The sequence below is a fragment of the Protomyctophum parallelum genome, assembly GCF_964188405.1.
Source record: "Protomyctophum parallelum genome assembly, chromosome: 10".
In the NCBI taxonomy this organism is placed as follows: Eukaryota; Metazoa; Chordata; class Actinopteri; order Myctophiformes; family Myctophidae; genus Protomyctophum; species Protomyctophum parallelum.
The window spans coordinates 5,922,452-5,946,414 of record NC_139704.1 but is presented as its reverse complement, the minus strand read 5'-3'; the positions used below and the strand labels follow the sequence as shown (position 1 = coordinate 5,946,414).

At 45.9% G+C, this 23,963-nt stretch overlaps 1 protein-coding gene across 1 annotated transcript in view; it reads left to right on the top strand.

Annotated features, from left to right (window-relative positions):
- Positions 1 to 616: 616 nt before the first annotated feature.
- The window catches only part of psda (pleckstrin and Sec7 domain containing a), a gene marked incomplete at its 5' end in the record, with an annotated part of 89,094 nt that continues 65,747 nt past the window's right edge, over positions 617 to 23,963 (top strand). Inside the window, 8 exons of the mRNA XM_083774293.1 lie at positions 617 to 961; positions 1,004 to 1,890; positions 2,572 to 3,160; positions 4,127 to 4,241; positions 11,241 to 11,584; positions 12,480 to 12,865; positions 14,879 to 15,119; positions 16,940 to 17,226. Coding sequence (XP_083630419.1) covers positions 617 to 961; positions 1,004 to 1,890; positions 2,572 to 3,160; positions 4,127 to 4,241; positions 11,241 to 11,584; positions 12,480 to 12,865; positions 14,879 to 15,119; positions 16,940 to 17,226 — 3,194 coding nt within the window. The remainder of the gene's footprint in view (positions 962 to 1,003; positions 1,891 to 2,571; positions 3,161 to 4,126; positions 4,242 to 11,240; positions 11,585 to 12,479; positions 12,866 to 14,878; positions 15,120 to 16,939; positions 17,227 to 23,963) is intronic.

The following is a 23,963-nucleotide window of genomic DNA, read 5'->3' as shown; positions in this document are numbered from 1 at the left end:
AGGACTCGAGTTTGATATGCATTAAAGGTTTACCCACAAAATGACTTTTTAACTATTGATTACTCACCCTGTGCTGGTCATTGGTTTAGGAATGCGACAGAAACAAAACATATCCATGAATTCAAGTATCCATGGCATGAGTAATCATCAAGAGATAAAAGGTTATTTTTGGGTGAACTATCCCTTTATAAGGCCAGTTATTGAAAATATCAAAAGTGTGGGGCGCGTACATTTCCAGAGCATGTTTATTCCAATGATCAGCAAATCGAAGGGGACAACACATGGTGTTCACATTTTCTGTAACAAATGAAACACCCCAACAGGGCAGGTGTAGGACTATAGTGAATATAGTCGGCTACGCTTTGGCTCGTATCGAGAACATTGTCATGACGCCGTCAGTAGCTAATCTCTCTTCTGTCTCTCTGCCGTTCTTTAGGTTGAAGAGATGATTCAGAAGCTCTCTGATCGCTGCCAAGCACTCTGGCACACCATCAGATAACCAGAGGACCATGGGCACTTTGCACTAATAGCAAAGGTCGAAAAGCTGCAGACGCAGGAAGCAACACAGACATTTGGCCAGTCCTCCTCTATGTGAGGGACCCCCATTGCCACCACCATGTCTCAGACGGGCAAAGTCCTTCACCTCTACGTCGAGGTGCGGGCCGTGACCGAAGACGAGGATGGCAAGGAGGAGGTGGGGGGGACGGACGCAGGAAGAGGTTCCAGTCACCTGATGATGCTCCACAGCCCGGACCTCCTCCGTTCTCAGTCGCAGAGGAACGGCAGCTCCTGCAGCCCGAGCCGGACCCCCAGCTCATGCTCGGCCCTCTCCCCAGACATGCAGCACCGGTATGGGGCCGCCAGCCAGAGTCTGTCGTCCTCCAAATGTTCATCCTCCCGGCAACACTCTGTTAGCTTCCAGCTCAACAGCCCTGATGCTACGGGGTCTACTACCACCCCCGTACCACCAGAGGCAGCACCTGCCCTATGATGGCGCTGACAGTTACTGCAGGTGCTCACGCCCGGGACGGGTACCCCTGTGCCGAGCCCCGGCAGCCCCGGGAGTCGCCGTGGTTTGCATTTGCACACCCCTTCCTCGGACGCGGGGTCTTGCCACGGCAGAGCGCCCGTGTCTCCTCTCTCTTCCTCCGGGAGACTGAGTGTCCCTTCCACGCCCACCGGCACGCGGAGATCCCACAAGGGTCCCGGGCAGAGCAGCAGCGAGGAAGCGAAGAGGTCCGTGGTGACGTTCAGCTACGTCGAGAAGGCCAATGTTCAGAATCAGAACATGGACAACCCTTATAACTCTGTGTGCCAAAGCGAGCCGGAGAACCCTTTCAATAAAATGGAGGAACAGCCACTTCCTGGTCACTTCAGAAAGAGGCACAGTGATCCGACTTGGCACGACAGTTGGCAGTACAACGGAATATACAGCCCCAGTCCCGTTTGCTCCTCCTCGGGCCCGTCTCCCCAGGGATCGCCCTCCCTCCGGAGGGCTACCCTGGACTCTGTGGCCAGAGAAGCCACCCAAAGGGCCGTGGAGGAATTTGGATCGCCGGAACTGAAGCGTCGTTTGGCAGGCTACTCTGGCCCGGGGGATTGTAGTCCAAGCCTGGCTCGGAAGTTCGACCAAGCGCCCCGTTGCCATTCATGTTCGGGCTCGCCGGTCCTGCCCCGTAGTGCCCGCACCCTGCCACACAAGCCTGAACTCCTGGACCTAGCCAGAGAAGGTTGGGCTCGGAGTGGTCCCGTTAACGGATTACCCAGAAGCCCCGCGTCAGACCAGCTCTCCACTCATGCTAGGTTCACCTATCACACCCCTCCCCCTACGTCCACTGTCCTCCCATATAGCCCACAGCGGCTTGGGTTTGGGGACGAGAGCCCCGGATTGTCTGTGAAATTCCAGCCACCTTTACATGCTGGGAGACCCACTGACATCCAACATGATGTCTCAGTTGCATGATCCCCAGGCACAAAAACACCTCTAGCAACCAACCAAGGAGTGGAAACCTTGCTAATGAGCAACAAGGTGTTAGTAGTAACAATGGCAACAGTAGCAATAGACAGCATGCTAGCAATGGTGTACAACCAGGTGTTAGTGCCAGCGCTAGCCCACGTTCTAGCCCACGTTTATCCAGCAAAATGTACAACACTTCCCCAGGCACTACCAGTGGAGTAGCTGATGCTGTAAGCCTCCTCTCGTTAGAAAAAACATCTCTCCGGCTACAAGCCCTGATGTGGCTCGCCAGCTAGCTTTGGAAGCTACAACAATATCCAGTGTCTTTGCGGATCGGCGCACCCCCTCTCCTCGGTGCACCCCCTCTCCAACACCCCCCAGCGCAGTGGGTGGTTTCTCAAGAGAGTTCCAGCCGTATGCCACCCTCCACAGGCACAGCTCCCCTGAACGGCCCTCTTTCAATACGGACGACCAAGACTGTCATCTTAAATCGGATCCTTACCCTCACCATCCCCCCGGCCAGGACAGACCTCACCTCTCTTAGCCGCAAAAGGCCTCTCGTCCCCAGCATCACCTGTGGCCTGTCCGTCTAGGCTCCATCGTGTCTCTGCCAGCCATTCCCCGGTTCTCGACCATCGGCGCCAACGCCACCAGCAGGACTCGTTGTCGGGCGACAAGTCCTTGGTCCGCCTTCACCGCTACCAGCAGCCACAGTACACCGGTGAGAGGGGAGGAGAGAGGCAGCACTACGAAGCCTCCGTGTCCTTCGACGTGTCTCCCAGAGACAGCCCCGAGACGCCCCGGAGGCCGCACTCCAGCACCGCGGAGGACGTGCTGCTGCCGGTAAGCTGGACGCGGAGACAGACGCACTGGACAGAGGAGGAGGACAGACGCGAGAGAGACGGACTGGAGACGGGAGGAAGCAGCAGCGAATGCGCCGAAAGACTCTGCGCCCCCCCGACCAAAGAGGAGTACCAGAAGCAGTATGGAGAAGGAGAGGAGATGGCGGCCTTCCTCGGAGGCTCGGGCAGGGAGCAGAGAGGGGAGGTGCAGTACCACAGCGTCGCCGTGGGGCTGAGCTCCCACAGTTCCAGCGGCGTGACGGGGAGCATGTCCAGCTCGCGGCAGGACAGAGACGACTCTCTGTCTCCCGAGACGTCCAGTCAGTCCAGCCAGACTGGAGACACTGGGTCGGGAATACAGGTACAGGCTGGGTGCATGCGTGTGTGCCCTCTTTAGCCCATTCTGACCTGAGATCAGATTCATACGAGGTTTCCACTGGACAACACACTGGTCTGATGAACCATTCTGACCTGAGATCAGATTCTAAAAATGTCAGTCGTTCTTCGATTTTCAAAAATAGCAGACCTACAAGCTCGTATCGCGCCACTCGGTGGCGCGATATGAGCTTGTAGATCTGCTATTTTTTAAATAGCTAAAGCATAACATGATGCCAACACCAAAATGGGTGCCCGGTCAGAATGGGTTAGCCGTAGAATGACTGTCCCATACATCGCATGTATTCCATATAGACTGGCATAAACCGCTGTGGTTGATGTGACGTAATTATAAGCGCACCTGGAAATGTGTGATTATACGCACTCGTTGAAGGAAGTTTATATACCTTCAGTGCTGCTGTGAATGTCATCCGTCTTGTACAGAGAATGCGGTCCATGTTAATCTCTTGGAAAAGTGTTTTACTGATGTGTTTTCTTTCAGAATCTACTTTCAAGGGGATTTTGAACTACGTTTATGTGACAAGAGCTGACAGCAAGCAATCAGCCATTCTAAGACTGAATGTCAATGTATTGTATTAAGTCCTGTGTCTTTATTTGCATAGCACGCTTAACAACAAGAGTTGATCCAAAGTGCTTTACAATCAAGAGAAAACAACGACCTCAAGAGTCCAAGAAGAACTTTACACACTTAAGCAGCCAAATAGCCAAGAACACTAAAATCAGAGAACAGCCTTTTCTCATTTTGGGATCCATCAGAATCATCTTGGCTCTGTGTGTGTGTGTGTGTGTGTGTGTGTGTGTGTGTGTGTGTGTGTGTGTGTGTGTGTGTGTGTGTGTGTGCATGTGTGTGTGTGTCTTGTTCAGTCAGACAGTGGTTCCGTTCATCAGGACAGCTCTTCAGCCCCTATGTGTGTCTTGTTGTGTGTTGCAGTCAGACAGTGGTTCCGTTCATCAGGACAGCTCTTCAGCCCGCTCGCAGAAGATCGCCAGAGCGAAGTGGGAGTTCCTGTTCGGTCCCGCGGAGGACAATGACACCTGCAACAAAGGTGGATGCTTCTTCCTAATGTCTTTCACCTTCTCCACCTTGAACTCAGTATGGCCTAATCTCGCGTAGCCAGACAACTTATCCCACAATATATGGATGCTATATAGAGTCTGGAACTACACATCCGGAAAGCTGAGACAGGAAACTGTCATCTGTCCCTCATTTCACATTTCACATATAGGACAAATTTGTGTGATTGTAAAAAGACGAAACGGAAGCGGGAGGAGGCATCACATCCGCTTGATCGCTTGATCATTTTCAGAGCTTTAGTGCTTCCGCAACTGTTTAACGGAAAGCATTTGAAAAATTGTGGAATTCAACAGTCTGGCCCGCAAGACTAAGTCTGCTTTAACCACTACTGCGTGTGGTCCCCCCCCCCCCCCCCCTCTACACCAATCTCTTCTCCTCAAAATAACCAATCTACAAGCTCAAATGTTGTGTCGTGAGTTTGTAGATGGGCTATTTTCACAAGATGTTAGGCTATTTTTGCAGAATGTTCACCTGGTTTCACTGAATGTTTACCTATTATGACATGACATGCCCAGAATATGGACGTTAGGGTTCATGTGCAGTGCTGCCTGGTTTTGCAAGAGAAACAAGCAGCCAACGAAAACAAGCCCCCAAAAAAGCAACTAGGCCACATGATTACACACATAGGGGATCCACAGCAAAATGAGTTCATATAGCATCAAGATCAGATTGACCTCTTAAACCATATATGTCGGCTATTTGAAAATGTACGATCTACGAGCTCACAATATCTTGTAGATTGGCTATAAAAAAATATATATTGAACAAATATTGGGGATATTTTAAAATAATTTCCTGTATGGGGGTCACTGGAACAACATGGGGACACGTTAAAGGACAATTCCGGACAAGTCCCATCCTTACCGTAATCTGTTATTGTCTCCACCAGGCCGAAGGCATGGGGAGAGAGTATGTTTTGCACTCCGTCCGTCCATCTGTTAAACCCGGTCGATGCCAAATACATTTTGCACACGCACTCCCTGGATGCCAACGATGAACCTCTGCCCCAAAATGTCCAGAACGGCCTGTTATAGCGCCTCCTCCAGATTCTGTCCAAAAATTCTGCAAATCGTTACACACTATCTCTATAGTCATGTGTTCAAGATGCATCTGTCCGACATTTCATATGCCATCCTAATTGGCCAACATTGGCTTTCAAAGTTTGCATGATTGGCCCTTTTGAAACAAAAAGCCTCAAATCATGAACGCAGCGTGCATTTACGTGCATCTATTAACCTTCTCTAGCACACTGTATAGCTCTGAGCAGGGAGGTCGGGGGTTTATCGGCCGTTTGCCTTTTACGACAGCACATTTGGGACGACACTTATTTTTCTTTTACCACTGGTTAATGGTTAATAACCATAAGATTACGGTAAGAAAAGCACTAGTCCAGAATTGTCCTTTAACTTTGACCCGCGAAATGACACCACTCACACATGATGCTCAACCAACACACAGAGAGCATGGCCGACCGCTCGCTCTGACTCATTTACAATGATAATCCCGCTTACAAACAAAACTTCCGGTCCTCTCTAATCTAATCGTACGCCACAGCGCGTGAGTCATTTCCACCCTGCAAATCCTTATCTGATGATCGCACCGATAAGCATCATCAACCACTGATTCCGAGGAGACACCACAAGAGCTGATTTCACGAATTAGTTCCACCCTAACCCATTCTGACCGGGCACCCATTTTGGTGTCAGCATCATGTTATGCTTTAGCTATTTAAAAATAGCAGATCTACAAGCTCATATCGCGCCACCGAGTGGCGCGATACGAGCTTGTAGGTCTGCTATTTTTTTTTAAATCGAAGAACGACTGACATTTTTAGAATCTGATCTCAGGTCAGAATGGTTTCATCAGACCAGTGTGTGTCCGGCGGAAACCTCGTATGAATCTGATCTCAGGTCAGAATGGGCTAAAAGTCTTTACACACCGGGGAGGGGTGCGTGACAAATAAACAAATGTGGAATAGCAGAATACGGTATACTAATATTAAGCAATTCTACATAATTGATGCTTCATTCATAGACGTTTTTGATGCCTTCATTTGCGGTGTGGAAGCTTTGGGAAATCTGTCTGGTTTTGAATAGAAATTGGGTTGCTTCTTCGGTGAGTAAATATTCATGTTCAAAGACATGTGTTAATATTCGTGCAGAGAAGGTTTGCTAGTATAGATCAAAACAACAGAGTCATGGCAATATTTGCACATGTGTTTGACAGCATGCACTGTAATCAGTGTTGAATTTGTGTTATTGTGCATTTTAAGACATTTAACCACTTGAACCCTGCATACTTAGTAAACTTGACCTTTCACTCTGTACTTGGTTTGCTCTTTTTTCCCTACACACCCAAACCTCTTGCAGCGCAAGGCATTGTAAGCTTGTAGAGCTTCTATTTTTTGGCTTAAGTTCTTCTCAGAGTATAATTACGTTAGGTTCAAGTGGTTAATGTCAAACAATAAAAAATAAAATAAATCCGATCACACAAAGATTTGGCGGCCCCTCTCTAGTAACTCAGAGGACCCGACTAGGTGTCCCGGATCAGCTGTTGAAGACCCCTGTAGGATATAGACTCACCTCACCCTGTGTGTGTAAACAAGAGTACTCCACTAAGCCTATTAGTTATGGCTTAACCCAGACACCGGGCAGGAATTAGTTTACTATGCTAAATAATCTGAATAGTGGAGCCTGCTCTCTCCTTTTCTCGGTCTGTCTATAGCTCCCCCCCCCCTCTGCCCTCTCTCTCTCTCTCTCTCTCTCTCTCTCTCTCTCTCTCTCTCTCTCTATCTCTCTCTCTCTCTCTCTCTCTCTCTCTCTCTCTCTCTCTCTGAGTTTTCGGATATTCACTTTGGGTCGTTATGTAGTGAGGAGTGAAGTTTCCATATATACTTCAGTGCTTCTCAAAGTGGGGTCCGTCCGGGGACTTGAGGGGGTTCCAGGAGATCTCACTGCTAAGGTATTGATAGTTCTGTAACTCTGAGTGTGTACAAAGTACGAATGAAACCTAATTTGCCTCCATTTGTACACTCAGAGTTACAGGGGTCTAATGCAAACGTTTTGGTTCACAAACGTTTCAGCTCGAGACACAGCATATGGCGTCTCCCCAGGTCTGGACCCACACTTACAAAATATATATTATGAAGTAACCACTTTAAACACTATTTAACTGGCTAATATGAGCCAATAATAGTAATTTACCTTATTGATAATCTTTACCATATTATATTTTATTTTTTCACGAACCAATTTATAACCCCCTATATACTGGCTGTTATGTGACAATAAAGTTGATTCTGAAATTGTGAGTTGTGTTACACTATCATTTTGGAAAACAGAACAAGAACGACAGATTAGAGTAGTGCAGCTAGGACAGGTGCATTCTGTCGGTGGTCATGTCACAGTGATTAGTCTCTCCGTCCAGACTGTTGAAAAATAAAATAAAAAAAGAAGCTTCCGCTATTCGAAGATTGTGGAATAGTAATCTGGCTCAGAGAGACTGGTCTTAACCCAACATTCTGCCAGCGTTACATCAACCTGCTCGATCACATTCCAGGTTCTTCTATTGTCTACTACAAGCTCACTAACACATCACGTGAACTTGTAGATCGGATGTGCTTTGCCTTTTTTTTTTGCACAATGTTTGTCTATTATGTCATGCCCAGAATCGTGACTCTGAGGTTAAGAAGACTATTGCATTGTTCTCTTGTGAGCATATATATAGGCTCGGCTGTAAAGCCATTTCCAGGTTTGTATTTTCCAAGGCTGGATAGATAGATAGACAGACAGACAGACAGACAGACAGACAGACAGACAGACAGACAGACAGACAGATAGAGGAATGACTGCAGAGTGGTTTTCAACCCTGTTCACATCAAGGTCGATTTATTCTGCATTTGAGCCACACACCTCTCAGACGGCAATACTGTCATTGATGTGGTACCATAGATGGGAAAGAACTGCCAAACGTTGATCAAAGTAACAATTCTTATACATTCTCTAATTGTGTTGTAGACTCGTAAATTAAGTATTATGCAGATGTTTATCAATACTGTAACTCTTGAGAGCGTAACATGAAACCAAATCCGTTTGGAAGCTCATATCTACGCTTTAGCTCCGAGAAGAGGTTCCCTGTCAGGATATCCCTGCACGGGTAGAAATGGGGTTGAGCCCGTCCAGTGGCAAAAACCCTTTTCACATCTTTTCCAAAAAGTAAAGGTATCAGAACCGAGCTACAGATGAAGATGATAAACTTAGGACAGGCACGTACAATTTTAAGACAGTGGTGAAACAACTGCTTAAATCAGGCTTAATAAAAATAAATGCATTGGGAAAACATGGTAGGCTACTGGCTGACTTAATAAGCTTAATTTGTAAGCGGTTGTTTCACCTGTGTCTAAAAAAATGCACGTGCCTGTCCTAATAAGTTTATCATTCTGTAGCTAGCCAGAAATAGATTTACTTTTTGGAAACGATACTGCTAAACGGGGTTTTCACCACTGTTTTTGGACAGCTCAACCCCCGTTCTACCGAATACCGATGCAGGGATGTCCTGACACAGAACCTCTTCTAAGAGCTAAAGCATAGATATGAGGTTCCAAACGGATCTACCACTCCTGCAGAATATCAAAAACACATGATGTTGTACAGTATGTTTGCCCTGGCCTGCCCTGCACCGTGTGCAGCCAGACGAGCCAGTACCCAACAGTCAGTAGAGGGCAGCGTTGCACTTTAAACGGCCGTCTAGTCTACTAGCCCGGAAACACAAAAGAAGTGTTGCTGTTGCATTGTGGGAGAAGCAGTCGTGTTGTGGTGCACAGTAGTAGTTCAGAGAGAGAGAGCAGAGAGAGCGCTCTAGCTCGGCACAGAGGCTGCACAGCTGCTTCAGAAGAACAACAACAATACCGTGATGATGCATTAACCTCAGATAAACTACACCATAGCGCTGTTTAAAAGCCCACACGAACGCACAGCGTGTCATGCCGTGGAGTGGCCGTGGAGGGAAGTGTGTCGGCGTGCGGGACAGAGGAAGCAGCAGGACATAAAGGCTTGTTGCTCCACCAGGGGAGCGGGTAGCACAGCAGAGCGTAGCCCGGGAATAGAGGTAGGCTAGCGGGCAGAGCAGCAGCCAGGAGGAGACCCCTGTGGGTGGTCTGGCTGTCTGTGTGTGTGTGTCGGGAGAAAGAAGAGTCCCAGCCCGGTTGGAGAGGAGAGGACTAGAGGAAGGTGGATGGATGACTTTAGCGGCTCTGTGTTTGTATCCGTTACGGATAAATGAAGGTAGGAACCTTATAGGAACTGGGAAAGCAATAAGCGCCATGGCAACGGCTGGCTGTGTCGCCACACAGTGATGGATGATGCTAAGTTTGCGCGCGCGCGCGTGTGTGTGTTTGTGTGTGTGTGTGCGCGCGCGCGCGTGTTCGCGTGCGTGTGTGTCCTCCATCTGTCCCTGTCCTGCTTTTGTTTCTGTTTTTATTTCTCTTTCTGTTCTGTCTGCTTCTCTTTCTTTCTGTCTGAATGTGCGTGCGTGCGTGTGTGTGTGTGTGTGTGTGTGTGTGTCTATATTTGCCATCACTTTTTCATATCATGCCAACAATGATTTGATATATATCCGACTTAAGTATCCTCCGGGGTACTGGGAAAAGGGGAAAGCTAAATATATCATCAAAGATGCAACGCAATAGCAATCAATATATAACAATCAATATCACCTCATGCCATCATTATGGAATACTCCAGTCAGTGCTTCTCAAACATTTTCATTTCAAGGAAATCTTAATAGACAATTTGTTGTGTTAAAAAAACGTGCACAAATATTCCAAAGGGTCACGTTTTTACTCCGATTGGCCCCCGGGCCCCACTGAAACGTCTGACTCAGAGTGGCTCATACTTAATAGTATGACATCATGTGACAGACAACAATGACATCTACAGTATGTACAGTGTACTCAAACAAAAATACCTGTTGTGTGAAAACCATGACTACAGACTACAGGCCATTTGTAGCCTAATTTTAGGGTGAATAACACGAACATTCCCAAGGTTACTGGCAGATATAAAAGGGATGGAAAGAAGTCAGAGATTATGCAATTTAATGTAACGACAACCGTGTTGGGGGGTGAGAATATTAGCATTATGAATTTTGGCATACCTTTTATAATTCACCCATTTATGTAGAAATTAGCTACAAGTTATTTGTAAATTGGGTGCTTAAAAAAATTAAATAATCCTCTATTCAAATAATGCATACCAGTCTTTTGCTACAGTACATCTGTATGAATATTGATATGTCTACTCTATTCCATTCCATGGTCTTGAGTTAAATGAAGATGAGAGAGAGAGATCATTTGTCCGCTCAAGTATAGCACTTTAGAACAAACACCTCAGCTCTGTGTGTAATTGTTGTCTCTGCTCATCCATAGCAGCCGTGTGTGTGTGTGTGTGTGTGTGTGTGTGTGTGTGTGTGTGTGTGTGTGTGTGTGTGTGTGTGTGGCTGTGCTGACATGTTAGCCTACATGTGCATGTAAGTAGAGCCACATTTGCAGCAGATAAAAATAGCAGCAGATATAGAGCATACACCCAAGTATTGCTGTGTTGTTTGTGTTTCCACTAAGCCTGTCACTATGATCGCCTAATCGCAATTTTCTTTTGAGATAATCACAATTATGATCATAATCGTTGAAACATTTGAAATTTTCATTTCAAATGTTCTCCAGAAATAGCAGATCTACAAGCTTACAACGTCACAAAGTGTTTAACCCATTTCCATTAAGACTTCTAAAAAATGTCTTCTAAAACAGTTTTCGGAACATTGCTATATATTCTCAATGTATTTGACCCCTGTCTCAAAATATTTCCGGGACTCCCAGAAGCAAATATTATAAATGTACGGAATGTAATAAAAATACATCATTGAGCTTTTTAAGTCTATGAAATAATATAACAATTTCCCTTCTCTTTTTTTCCAGACGCCCCGTCCGCGACCCCCCCGCTCAGCAAGACCCCCAGCCCCGCCCCCACCCCTCCCACCTCCCTGCGCCTCAAACCCAGCGGTCCGGCCAGGGGGGCGAGCCGGGGTGGCGGCCACGTCGGGCAGGATGCCGCCGAGGGAGCTCCCAGGTCGTCGTACCACCACGTGCAGCAGATCGAGGTGGAGCTGCTGAGCCCCGCCCCCTCGCCGCGGGCTTCGCCGGGCCGCCACGCCCCCCACCACCCCGCCGCCACGGGCATCATCCTGCGGAGCGTCAAGTACTCTGAGACGGACCTGGACGCCGTGCCGCTGCGCTGCTACAGAGAGACCGATCTGGACGAGGTGACGCTGGCTTTTTGTTTTGTGGCTTTTCTGCCTTTGTTGATAGTATCAAGTGACGGTAGACGGGAAAGAGAGAGAGAGAGAGAGAAGGGGAGAGACATGCAGCAAAGGTCGTCATGAACAGGACTCGAAACAATGCGACGCACTGTCATGGCCAGCGGGCGCCCACAGTGACGCTAGCTTTTAACCAGTGTTCATTTTGTTGATTGATTGATTGAAATATCTATTAACAGTTTGCAGAATTACAGTGCATTTCAAACACAAACTCAATACAAAGACTGTTAACTGTGAGTGGACGACCCAATTAAGCATTACACTTGTTTACAAGAGGGTCCACCATGTTCAATTCATCAAAACATTTGAGAGACGTACAAATAGACACTTCTATATAGTCAAAGAACCGAACAGGAATTCATCATAAAGGAGGTAAAAAGGGAAGACTAAAGCCCAAACCACACCAATTGGTCGCCATGAAACTCCATGTAGTTGCAAGCAACCATTGCATTGAGCTAATTGACCCGACCACAGCCTCCTGCGACAGAGAAATGGCCATCTTTTTGAAAGGTTGTATAGCAACATACTGCACTGTATTTCAGAAAACCTAGGTCAGGATTTAGAAGGTGTTTTTTATGCCTCAGTCAGGTCAGGTCTAAATGTGATAAACAAGTGAAACTGGAAGTGATTGAAATGAGCTTTGTAAATGGAACACATTAACATTAAACCTGAATTACCCGATACATGGATACTTCTCTGTCTTTGGCTAAAGATTGGCTAAGATTAAAGAGACGGGGAGACCGCTTGTTACTGAACGAACACTTCTGTGTCTCTGATGTAAAGTTTATGATCGCCAAAACACAGAGGGAACAACCTGAACAACCTCTCCGTCCGTCTCCAGGTGATCCGGGCGGAGGCCGAGGCGGAGGACCTGGCGGCTATCACCGCCTCACGGGTGGAGGTGGAGGAGGAGGAGGAGGAGGAGGAGGAGGAGGAGGAGGACATGGAGGACGGGGACTCTGCCTTCGGGAGCAACCGCAGCGTGCAGGGAGGAGGGACGGCGGGGGGGTTGAGCCCCCCGGGCCCTAAGGGTCATCACCATGACGGAGGAGGAGGGAGGCAGCTAAGGAGGGTGGAGAGTAAGGAGGAGGAGGAGGTGGATGAGGAGGTGGAGGAGGAGGAGGAGGGGGGCGTGGCGAGCTGGGCCAGCGTCCGCATGCAAGGCTACATGAAGAGACAGTGGACTACCAGGGAGCAGGACGAGGCCTACAGTCTGATGCTGAAGGGGTGAGCGACAGAGAGACATTTTAGTTTAGTCATGGTCTTTTGAATGCAATTTAACTTAGTTTTAGTCATATTTTACATTTAGTCGTCCGAAAGGTTTTAGGTTTAGTCTGGTTTTAGTCGACTAAATATATGATTTCAGTCGACTAAATCTGCGGTCGACTTTGTCGACTAAAATGTAGAACAATTTCATATGATTGGCCCGGCAGCACATTTGAAATTGAAATGGGAAAAACACATGGAGGTGTTCAAATCCGCTGCCAACATTCATTATGTAAACATTCATAACAGAAATGTACTTTTCTCATTTTGTTTTGTCTTTTTCAACAGCCACCAGCGTTTGGTTAGTTCATCCATCCCTACTATCAATAATAATAACAATAATAATAATAATAATAATAATAATGATATGTCACTATCCACACCCGTTTTGGCATCACGCACTACAATTTACTGACCACAATAGTCCACTATTATCCCAAAAGGAACGACCTTATTCAAGACAGCTGGCCTTGTACGCAAGTACAATCTATTCTAGGCAAGGAGGCAGAGAAGGGCACATGTGGTCTCTCAGCACGCACGCACACACACACACACACACACACACGCACAATGGTGCTGCATGATTCTAGCTCAAATGTGAATCTCAATTTTCCTCCACGAGAATTGAGATCACGATTCTCACACGATTCTAACTGTTGAAAGTATTTATTTTCCTTAGTCTAGTTGCTGGATATTACTACATTCAAAATGTAGCACCTGGAGCCAACTACTGTGGCGTTAAACAGACACCATCAATGTGCTTGACTTAAACCTCTCTTAAAGTAAATAAAACCGATGCTGCACGATTCTTGCTCAAATTTAGAAATGATGTCGCATACCTGTAGATGTCTGAATCACGATCACGATCTTTTCCGATTAATTGTGCAGCACTAACGCACATTTCTACATACCAGTTTCTTCCTCCACTAATACTACCACTACTACTAGTATTATGTACTACTACTTACTATTATGTAGTACTACTACCACTACTACTACTTCTACTAGTATTGTATTGTATTTGAAACACAATTATACAATGCTTGCATGAAACAAAAGAAGTAAAACAGAACAGATACAGTTACAGTGCAGAAAAGTGTGGCAGCAGATCTTGGAGTTTGTTCCAGTATGTGGCGTATAAAAACTAAATGGTGCTGCTACTACTACTACTAGGCATGTGACGATATCAATCGTAAATCGCTTAAAATCGATTCAAACTGGTGACAATTTGAATGTATTACTGTATTGAAAAAAGAATTAAATTAAAAGAGGAAGATAATACTAATAATAATGTATTTATTTTATTTATTTATTTATTTGACAGGGACAAAGCTCATTAATCAACATGTCCGTTTTCACATCAATGTAAATGGGACCAGAGTCAGCCGAAGCTAAATTTCATCTGTAGTCCCTGGGCAGGCTCTTAAAAAATGAATGATAAAAAGAAGGACAAAGTGTAGTGTGCCTGCACACAACACCATGCGTTGATGCCATGTGTGCATTATGTGCAAGCACCCAACACTACGTCCATACAAAAACACAATACAATACAGATAAAAGAAAGACAAAGTGTAGTGTGCCTGCACACAACACCATGCGTTGATGCCATGTGTGCATATGTGCAAGCACCCAACACTACGTTCATACAAAAACACAATACAATACAGGAACAGATCGACATGGTACAGGGGACAGAACAACGGCAAGTGAAGTGAGAAATTACACCGGTGATAAATACTAAATAGTGCTCATAGTTAGTTACTCATGATTACAAATTTGAGTTGTTTTTAGCCACCTTTTCAGGTTGAATTTGAAGGTCAGATAGTTGGAGGTCTCTCTTAATTCTGTAGGGAGACTGTTCCAGTGATGGGAGGCTCTAACAGAGAAGACTGTTTTACCAAACACACTACACTTAACTACTACTACTATTACTACTACTAGTACTAATATCACTAACTCTTCCCTCCCTGCCAGTCCGCTGGGCCAGGTGGACGTGGAGTCCCACATGGCTCTGAAGTCGCCCATCTCTGTGACCAGCCCCCGGGGGTCGGGGGACAGCCACCTGGACACCTTCAGCAGGCACTTTGAGAACATCGTGGAGTCCCACAGGGCCAAAGGGACTTCTTACAGCAGTCTGGACAGTGTCGACCTCCTGACCACCGGCGGACATTCCGTCTTCACCTTTGACCTGCCCACCCTGACCCCTGAGATCCAGGTAGGAGACGTGTTGAAGGTTCAAATCCAACTACCAGTAATTTGATTTAACCCAATAAGATTAGGGATGGAGCTCGAAACCAGAGCCCATTACACAACTCTATAACGAATGTATTGAGACCCGGTATCATTAACCCATTCTGACCGGGCACCCACTTTGGTGTCAGCATCATGTTATGCTTTAGCTATTTAAAAATAGCAGATCTACAAGCTCATATCGCGCCACCGAGTGGCGCGATACGAGCTTGTAGGTCTGCTATTTTTGAAAAATCGAAGAGCGACTGACATTTTTAGAATCTGATCTCAGGTCAGAATGGGTTCGTCAGACCAGTGTGTGTCCCAGTGGAAACCTCGTATGAATCTGATCTCAGGTCAGAATGGGATAAGCTTTGGGCTTGTCGAGCCTGTTGGCAGCCCATAGTGTCACAAGAAGGAAGTTCATATGATCTAGTTTCCCCCAGTTACAAGGGCGCTCAAAGGTAAAAATGCGTTTTATTACTCGGCCTCCACTCTGTGGAATGCCCTCCCTACAGCTCTGAAATCCCTACATTCTTTTGCGAGATTTAAGAAAGACCATCTTCATACTAACTTGTTATATAGTTAGATCCCAGCCTCAAGGATTGTTTTTTATTTGTTTCATGGTTGTCTGTTTGTACTGTATGTTTGTGTTATGTTGTCACAAGGTGGACCACAATGGAAACAAGCTACTGCTCTTTTGTGTATAGTCCATGTTGGTGTTTTCTAAATTGATGTCACATCTTTCTATAAAATAATAAAAAGCTCAATAGTGGGCTCGATTAAAAGCCCGGAGCAATAAGCAGGATCGATAAGGTGCTCATTATCAAATAATGTAAAAAAGATTAACGAGTTTTAAGAACCGAGTCTGAATCTACAAAATGCCTTCTAAATCACTAGTTCTCTTTTTCGTGCCAAGGACCCCCAAATTCATATATATATTTGGACGCGAACCCCCACATCAGAAAATGTTTTGTGCCAGGAGTCAAGAATCTCAGGGCGTCCCCTGGGCTAGCGGACTAGGCGCATACTACATGTAAGCTCTAATGCACCCTGACAGCTAGAAGGTCCCGAGTTCGATTCCCGCCCAGGGGCATGTTCTCTCCTCCGTGTCATCAGCGCCGGCCCAATAGCCTAGGTGGGGTTGGTGAAAGGGCCTTTCTGTGTGGAGATTGCATTTTCTCCCCGTGTCCCCTAACCCATTCTGACCTGAGATCAGATTCTAAAAATGTCAGTCGTTCTTCGATTTTTCAAAAAATAGCAGACCTACAAGCTCGTATCGCGCCACTCGGTGGCGCGATACGAGCTTGTAGATCTGCTATTTTTCAATAGCTAAAGCATAACATGATGCTAACACCAAAATGGGTGCTCGGTCAGAATGGGCTAGGGTAGGCACTCTCACAAAAATAATGCCTCTGGTCAGCCTGATGGAATCGGTTGGAAATTGGAATAACGTGTTTCTTCCAGGCTTCCACACGTGCATCTCACCGGGGGAAACTCCCCCATGTCAGGTGATAAGAAGTGGCCCTGCTCACTGCTTATGCATTGAAGGCAGCATGAGCTTAGTTGGGGCTCTCCCCAGGTTGGTAGAGGGAGAGTAGTGCCCAGGATTACAGCAATTGGCACTGGGTGAAAAATGAGTTACAAAATTGTGGAATAAAATAACACGCAAGAAAACACACTTTTTTCAAATTGCAGTGAGCCTGTAGATCTGCAATTATTTTTAAATAGCCAATGCTAAAATCTAAAAACAACACGGATGCTTTGTCTCCGTCTGACTCCCATGTCTGTCTCTCCCTGTCTCAGAGTCAGATCAGCGAGAGTGCCAGACAGATCATGGAGCTGAGCTTCGCGCCGCTGGCCAAGGCCGAGTCGCCCGCCATGTTCGAGACGACGCGCTCAGAGACGTCCCTGACCACCGCCTCCGCTTCCTTCACCTCCGGGGCGGGCCTCGGGGGCGAGGCCAATGACGACGACGACCTGGAACCGGGGCGAGGCAGGACGCGCTCGGAGAGGGACTCGTGGCGGCGGGCCAAGTCCAAAGACGGTGTCCGCAAGGCCATCTCTGTCCCTGCACTGTCCTCCAGTACCAGGTAACTTTCTAGTAGGCTTTGTTGTGACTTGGCTGGGTTGTTTTTATTAAGCACTGTGAGGTTTTCAAATGTATTTATGTCAGGGAGAGTAAGTCATGTGGCCCATAGGGCAGGAGGAGCTTATCTCCTGTTTCTGCATCGTGAGGAGCTTGATGTACACACAAACACCACCCTGAATATGACACTAGTATGTAGGGGTGGAAAATAAAATCCATTCATAGATTTTGAGTGTGTGCCCTTGGTCTTAAAGGGGGTCCCCAGACCCCGCTTTGACAACCACTGGTTTCAGTAGGTTTGTGACTGCTGGTTTTTTGTATGTCTGTGCGTGACTGGGTGGGCTGCTTTAGTAGGTTTGTGACTGTATTTTTGCGATGCGTTGTGAGCTTTTAGATCAGCTATTTTTTGCCAAAGAAAAAAGTAAGTAAGCCTTGCCGAGCCATGAGGCCCCATAGGGCAGGAACCTATCTCCTGTTTCTGTAGACGTCGTGAGGCTTGTATGTCACAGGGACCCCCAATCCAACCCTTGATGCTGAGTGCCAAGCAGGGAGGCATTGGGTCCCATTTTTCAGAGTATTTGGTATGACCCGGCCAGGGATTGAACCCCGACCTCCCAGTCTCATGGCGGACACTCTAACCACAAGGCCACTGAGTTGGTCATTTTTTTCCTGGTCATTTTTGCCACCAAAGAGATTTGGTGTATAGTACAGAAATGTTCGGTCCAAATGCATGACCACTTTATCAAGTCTAGAGGGTTTAATTAAGTGGTCTTCATCCTGCAGTAGCATTGCTGCTCCACTAGGTGGTGCCAGAGCTGCACTTACGTTGTTGGTACCGGTCCAGGCACTACATACTTCTGCTCTTTGTGAGTCGTGCTGCTCAGTGGTGTAAAGTAACTAAGTACATTTACTAAAGTACTGTACTTAAGTAACATTTTGAGGTATTTCTTTACAACCCTGGAGATTTTCCAATTTTCAATGTAGCTCCACTACAATTATTTGAAAACTTTAGTTACTTTGATTATTATGACAAAACTAAATACTTCAGCCCCATATAAATTTCGGCCATTTGAAAATAGACTATACATTCAACTAAATGCATGTGGATATTCAAATAGATTAGAAATAGATTTTCACCCTTTCACACACATTCATAAACCGACAGCAGAGGAAACCACGCAAGGCACCAACCTGCTCATCGGGAGCATTTAGGGGTTCAGAGTCTCAGAGCTTCAGAAGGACACTTCAATACTAACTCTGGGGCAGCCGGGATGGAACTGAGAACCTTGCGGTTCCCTTTCGGCCGCTCTACCGGCCACTGCCGCACAAAATATCCTATCGCACAAAGACTTGGCGACCCTCACCCCTCTAGTAATCCTGAGGACCCACCTAGGGGTCCCCGGACCCCCTGTTGAAGACCATTATGTAGGAGTATTCAAACTGTAAAGTAGCAAAGAATTGGAAATACAGTAAACTTGCAGTACCGGTAAATGCACTTAGTTTAGTTACTTTCCACCACTTAGCGTAACATTAGCGTAGTATCAACATCAGGCAGCACATGATTCTAATTACACAGCCGTTATACAAGCTCTTTCTAAACGCATGACCTCACTGCCTGACCTGGAGCAGTCACATGGTCATCTGTAGTCAAGATGGATGAATCTTACCACTTATCTGGACATATTATCCTGTGTTTAGACAGACAGACAGACAGACAGACAGACAGACAGGATGAGAAGGAGACAATGTAGGAGAGACAGACGGTATAGGAAAGATGAGAGGCAGACAGTAAAGGAGAGACAGACAGCAGGTAAGCTGAGGGGAAGACAGTGTAGGAGAGACAGACAAACTAGGATAGCTGAGAGACAGGTACCCCTGCTTTCCTATAGCTCTAGGCTAAACTCTAATCATTCGTCATGTCTGGTTATTGAAAGCGACTTTGGGCTTGTATTGCTGTAAAGCCGCTTGTAATATTATTTATTTGCAGGTTGCTTTTTTGGGGGGTTTGTATCCAAATGTTGTTTAAACCAGTGGTTCCCATAACTTTTCATGTCATAAGGACCTGCCAAATTAATATGTATTCGTCTGTGGACTCCCATCTGAAAATATGTTGTGCCTAGTCACTTCTTTAGGGCTTTTTAAGATTCATCTGGTGGTGTTTTGACTTCATGGAAACACACACACACACACACACACACACACACACACACACACACACACACACACACACACACACACACACACACAGACACACACACACACACACACACACACACACACACACACACACACACACACACACACACTCACACTCACACTCACACTCACTCACACACTCTCACACACACTCACTCACACACTCTCACTCTGTCTCTTTCTCTCTCACACTCTCTCTCTCTCTCTCTGGGCGAGCCTCACGCCACCTGCCCTTCTCTGCTCTTACTTCCTGTTCCTGTCAAACAGCCAGTTGCAGGCAGCTCAGTTGGATCTCAGCCAATCACGCTGCGGTAACCTTGGCGACGGTACATACACTTCCTGTAGAGTTGAGATTAAAATAGATAATGGAGTAGTGTGTTGAAGTGGTCTGGTCCAGGTCAGCAGTCATAGCAACATATGCTTCTGACAGCTCTCCCTGAAGAGCTGGTTCTGTAAGGGGACTACTATGGCTACAGTAGTGCCTTAAAAACGAATCAGTTTAGTAGATATTCAAAATATATCGTCTCCAAAACTGTTACATTTCAGGATTCTAATTCTGAGCTCGCAGATCTGCAGCTTTGATGCTCGTGTGTGACGCTGTAGTGTGTGCAATTGGATCAAGTAGGGCATTGATTTCAGCTCCAGAGTCTTTTCCCCCGAAACCCATGTTTACAGCTCCAGACTCAAAAGACAAAAATTCGATGTCTCCCGGAAACCCATGTTTACAAAAAGACATTAAGGAATGAATCACTGAAGCCATATTTCAGAAATGGCCATACTACAAGTTTACAACGCGTGTTCGTGTTGTGAGAAGAATCATATTTTTCTATTAATTCTATTCTATTATTTGAAATACTAATTATTTATTTTCATGTGAAGGCTTAACCCATTCTGACCGGGCACCCATTTTGGTGTCAGCATCATGTTATGCTTTATCTATTGAAAAATAGCAGATCTACAAGCTCATATCGCGCCACCGAGTGGCGCGATACGAGCTTGTAGGTCTGCCATTTTTTTTTTATCGAAGAACGACTGACATTTTTAGAATCTGATCTCAGGTCAGAATGGGTTAATGAGCACACAGTGTATTTCTGGTGGTATTGTTGCTTGATGTGACAGCAGAGAGAGGAAGGCATGCTGGAAGTTGCTGCTGACGTTTGTTATCATTCATTTCATGCATAGTTTACTTCTCAGGAAGCTGGCAAAGAAACAAACCCCTTTGTGAATGAAGTGTGTGTGTGTTGCGTGTGCTTGTGCTTGTTTTACTATAATTGTGTGGACCTTAATGTCCCCCACAAGTATAGAAGATGTCAGAAATAGACAATGACGGTGATGATTTTGATTTCATATTTTAGTCTGAAATGTTTGAGTGTTAGTCTAGTTTTAGTGGACTGAATGTCATAAGATTTTATTTGACTAAATGTACAGTTGATTTAGTCAACTAAAATGTATTTTTGCGGGCTGATTTTACACGAAAAAGGCATTCCTAAAATTTCCATCCACTTCTAAAATGTTGCTGTCCTCACAATTATAGTAATACAAACGTGTGTGTGTGTTTGTGTGTTTGTGTTTGTGTGTGTGTGTGTGTGTGTGTGTGTGTGTGTGTGTGTGTGTTTCTACAACAACAACATTGTATGGCACCTGTTCCCCAAATTCCCCAAATTCCAAACTGTTATTTGATTGTTTACTTTAAATTTTTTGAAGAAAAAGGCAAAAAAGTTTTCCCATATAGAATCTAAAATGACGTTTTAAATGATGACGGCAAAATTGAGAGGGATCATAATTAGATTCATTACACACGCCGTTTTAAGAGAAGCAACATTTCACAAGGCAGACTGTTTCATCAGGGTTTAACCTATGTCGGTGCGTGCGTGCGTGCATGCGTGCGTGAGTGTGTGCGACTGTGCGTGCGTGTGCTCGCGCAGCTAATGCACAGAAGTGTCTGTATTAGAGATGGCATGCACCTTTGACCCTAGCCTAGAGGTAGCTTTCATGAACAAGGTCATTCAATACCAAGCACCTCTATGCCATCTGAGAGCTGGAGCTGGGCTATAATGGCAGACTTATTTGTTTTTATATTTGGTAGCTTAGGACGGAGGTTCTCAACCTGTCGGTTGCCAGATAGTTTTCTGAATGTGTAAAACCCCCTAGGTAGGTCAACTGATTGTGAACCAGGGACCTGACCCTTAACCCATTCTGACCTGAGATCAGATTCATACGAGTTTTCCACTGGACACACACTGGTCTGATTAACCCATTCTGACCTGAGATCAGATTCTAAAAATGTCAGTTGTTCTTCGATTTTTCAAAAAATAGCAGACCTACAAGCTCGTATCGCGCCACTCGGTGGCGCGATATAAGCTTGTAGATCTGCTATTTTTCAATAGCTAAAGCATAACATGATGCCAACACCAAAATGGGTGCCCCTTCAGAATGGGTTAAAAGAATCAACCTGGGGACCACTGTTTTATTGCGATGGGATATAAGCTTTCGTAACACTTGCTATGCAATGCATCCCATGTCTTCACATACCTCAACCGATGGCCCACGGACTACTAGTGGTCCATGGCATTATAGGCCTGCAGGTGGTCCATGGGAAAATGTTTTAAAATATAATTGAAATGCCTTTGTTACAGTATTTCAAAAGTCCATAAACATAATAAACCGATTTAAATTAAATCATGACTGTTAAAGGTGGTTGCACACTGGACACGTTTTTCGGAAAACCCTGATGGAGAAACGCCACTAAAAATCTGAAAATCGCGACCCGGTGTGTAGGGACCTTTAAGGTCTTGATTTCATTCATTGCACAATATTGTGTGCAACAAACTATATCAAGCCCAGGCATTATTTAACTGAAATATACTGTATGTATATTTTGGAGAACCACTGATCTATTCCTATCCCACGGTTACGGTTATTCCATTCTCTTACTTCTCTTACAATCTTCCATTTAACTCTTTACAAACGCCTCACAAACACATGCCGTGCGGCCGTGTAAGCACCGCCCGGCTCATATGACTGTGAATGTGAGGCTCCAGGCAGCCCCGTAAAAACATCAAGCGCTATTCTCCCGCTATTCTCCCGTCACATAGGTGTAGCTTCTTTTGTGAATGTAATAGTTATGTTATGTAACCGTTTTAGAAAAGCAATAAGCCACTCGAGGCCCCAGCTTACCGGGTATTTTACAATGGCTGGGGGGGTAGAAGACCCTCCGTGTCGGGTCTGCCTACACCCCCAGTGTAAAATACCCGGTAACCTGAGACCTCTCGTGGCTTATTGCTTAATTAACTGATACAGTACTGATAGAGCAGACACATGGTGACATGATTTTATGGGCACGTTTCCTAATAATGATGACTCAATCAGGGCACGCTGGTACACTTACCTATCTTGAGATTCTAATTCCCGTTTCTGTGGAATTTCTTAACCTCAGTCTTCCCAGTAACTGACGACATTGACGCACTTCCACGGGACAGTGCATACATGATTTAGTGCACTGTTCCGTGGAGGAATACTGGGTTGCTCACCCAGTGCATGAGGCGATCTCACCCCTTCAATCCCGGCTCGGAACAGAGTGGATTCTGGGATGCATTTGGGCCAAACACATGAACGAGTACCATGTGTGCGCCGTGCACTGCGAGCTGGTCATGAACGAGCGCCGCCGTTGTATGTTAGCTCGGCCGCTCGGCGCGTTCATAAGGATAAGCCCAAATAAATGCTGCTTGTGCCGCAGTACCTACTTTTCGCCCACCATGTCCATTGCGCTTCAGTGTTTGCTCTCGGTAACATCTATTAATATATACTCCAAGTTTTTGCCCTGCTGGTTCGCGTTCATCGTCTCTGCCTGAGAGAGAGCGGTAGGAGGAAGGAACTTGTGAACTCAATTCTGCCGTAATCTGGCGGAGTCAGGTTACCAAATAGAGCGTATGCGCATGCTTAACCCATTCTGACCTGAGATCAGATTCATACGAGGTTTCCGCCGGACACACACTGGTCCTGATGAACCCATTCTGACCTGAGATCAGATTCTATGTAATGTCAGTCGCTCTTCGATTTTTCAAAAATAGCAGACCTACAAGCTCGTATCGCGCCACTCGGTGGCGCGATATGAGCTTGTAGATCTGCTATTTTTAAATAGCTAAAGCATAACATGATGCCAACACCAAAATGGGTGCCCGGTCAGAAATGCTTAAATTGAATGGCACATCGAGTGGCAAATTGAGTGGCAAAGCAACAGGCAAAGTGAGTTTAACATTGTTTAATGTTGTTTAATGCAACCAGATATGACTTCTCTGTGTGGATGTATGGGCTGTCAAGGCCAGAAAGTAGTTTTTTGCCACTCAGTAGGCGTTCCTGCATAACTTCCTGGTTTGATGATGATGTCATGCGCATACCCTCTATTGTAGCTTTTGTAAATTGAGTACCGGTAGCAAAGCAACAAAGGATTACACAAATCTCTGGCACAAAACATTTTCAGATCTGGAGGTCCGCTGGCCAAATACATATACATTTGGAGGTCCTTTGAGAAGTTTGAGAATCACT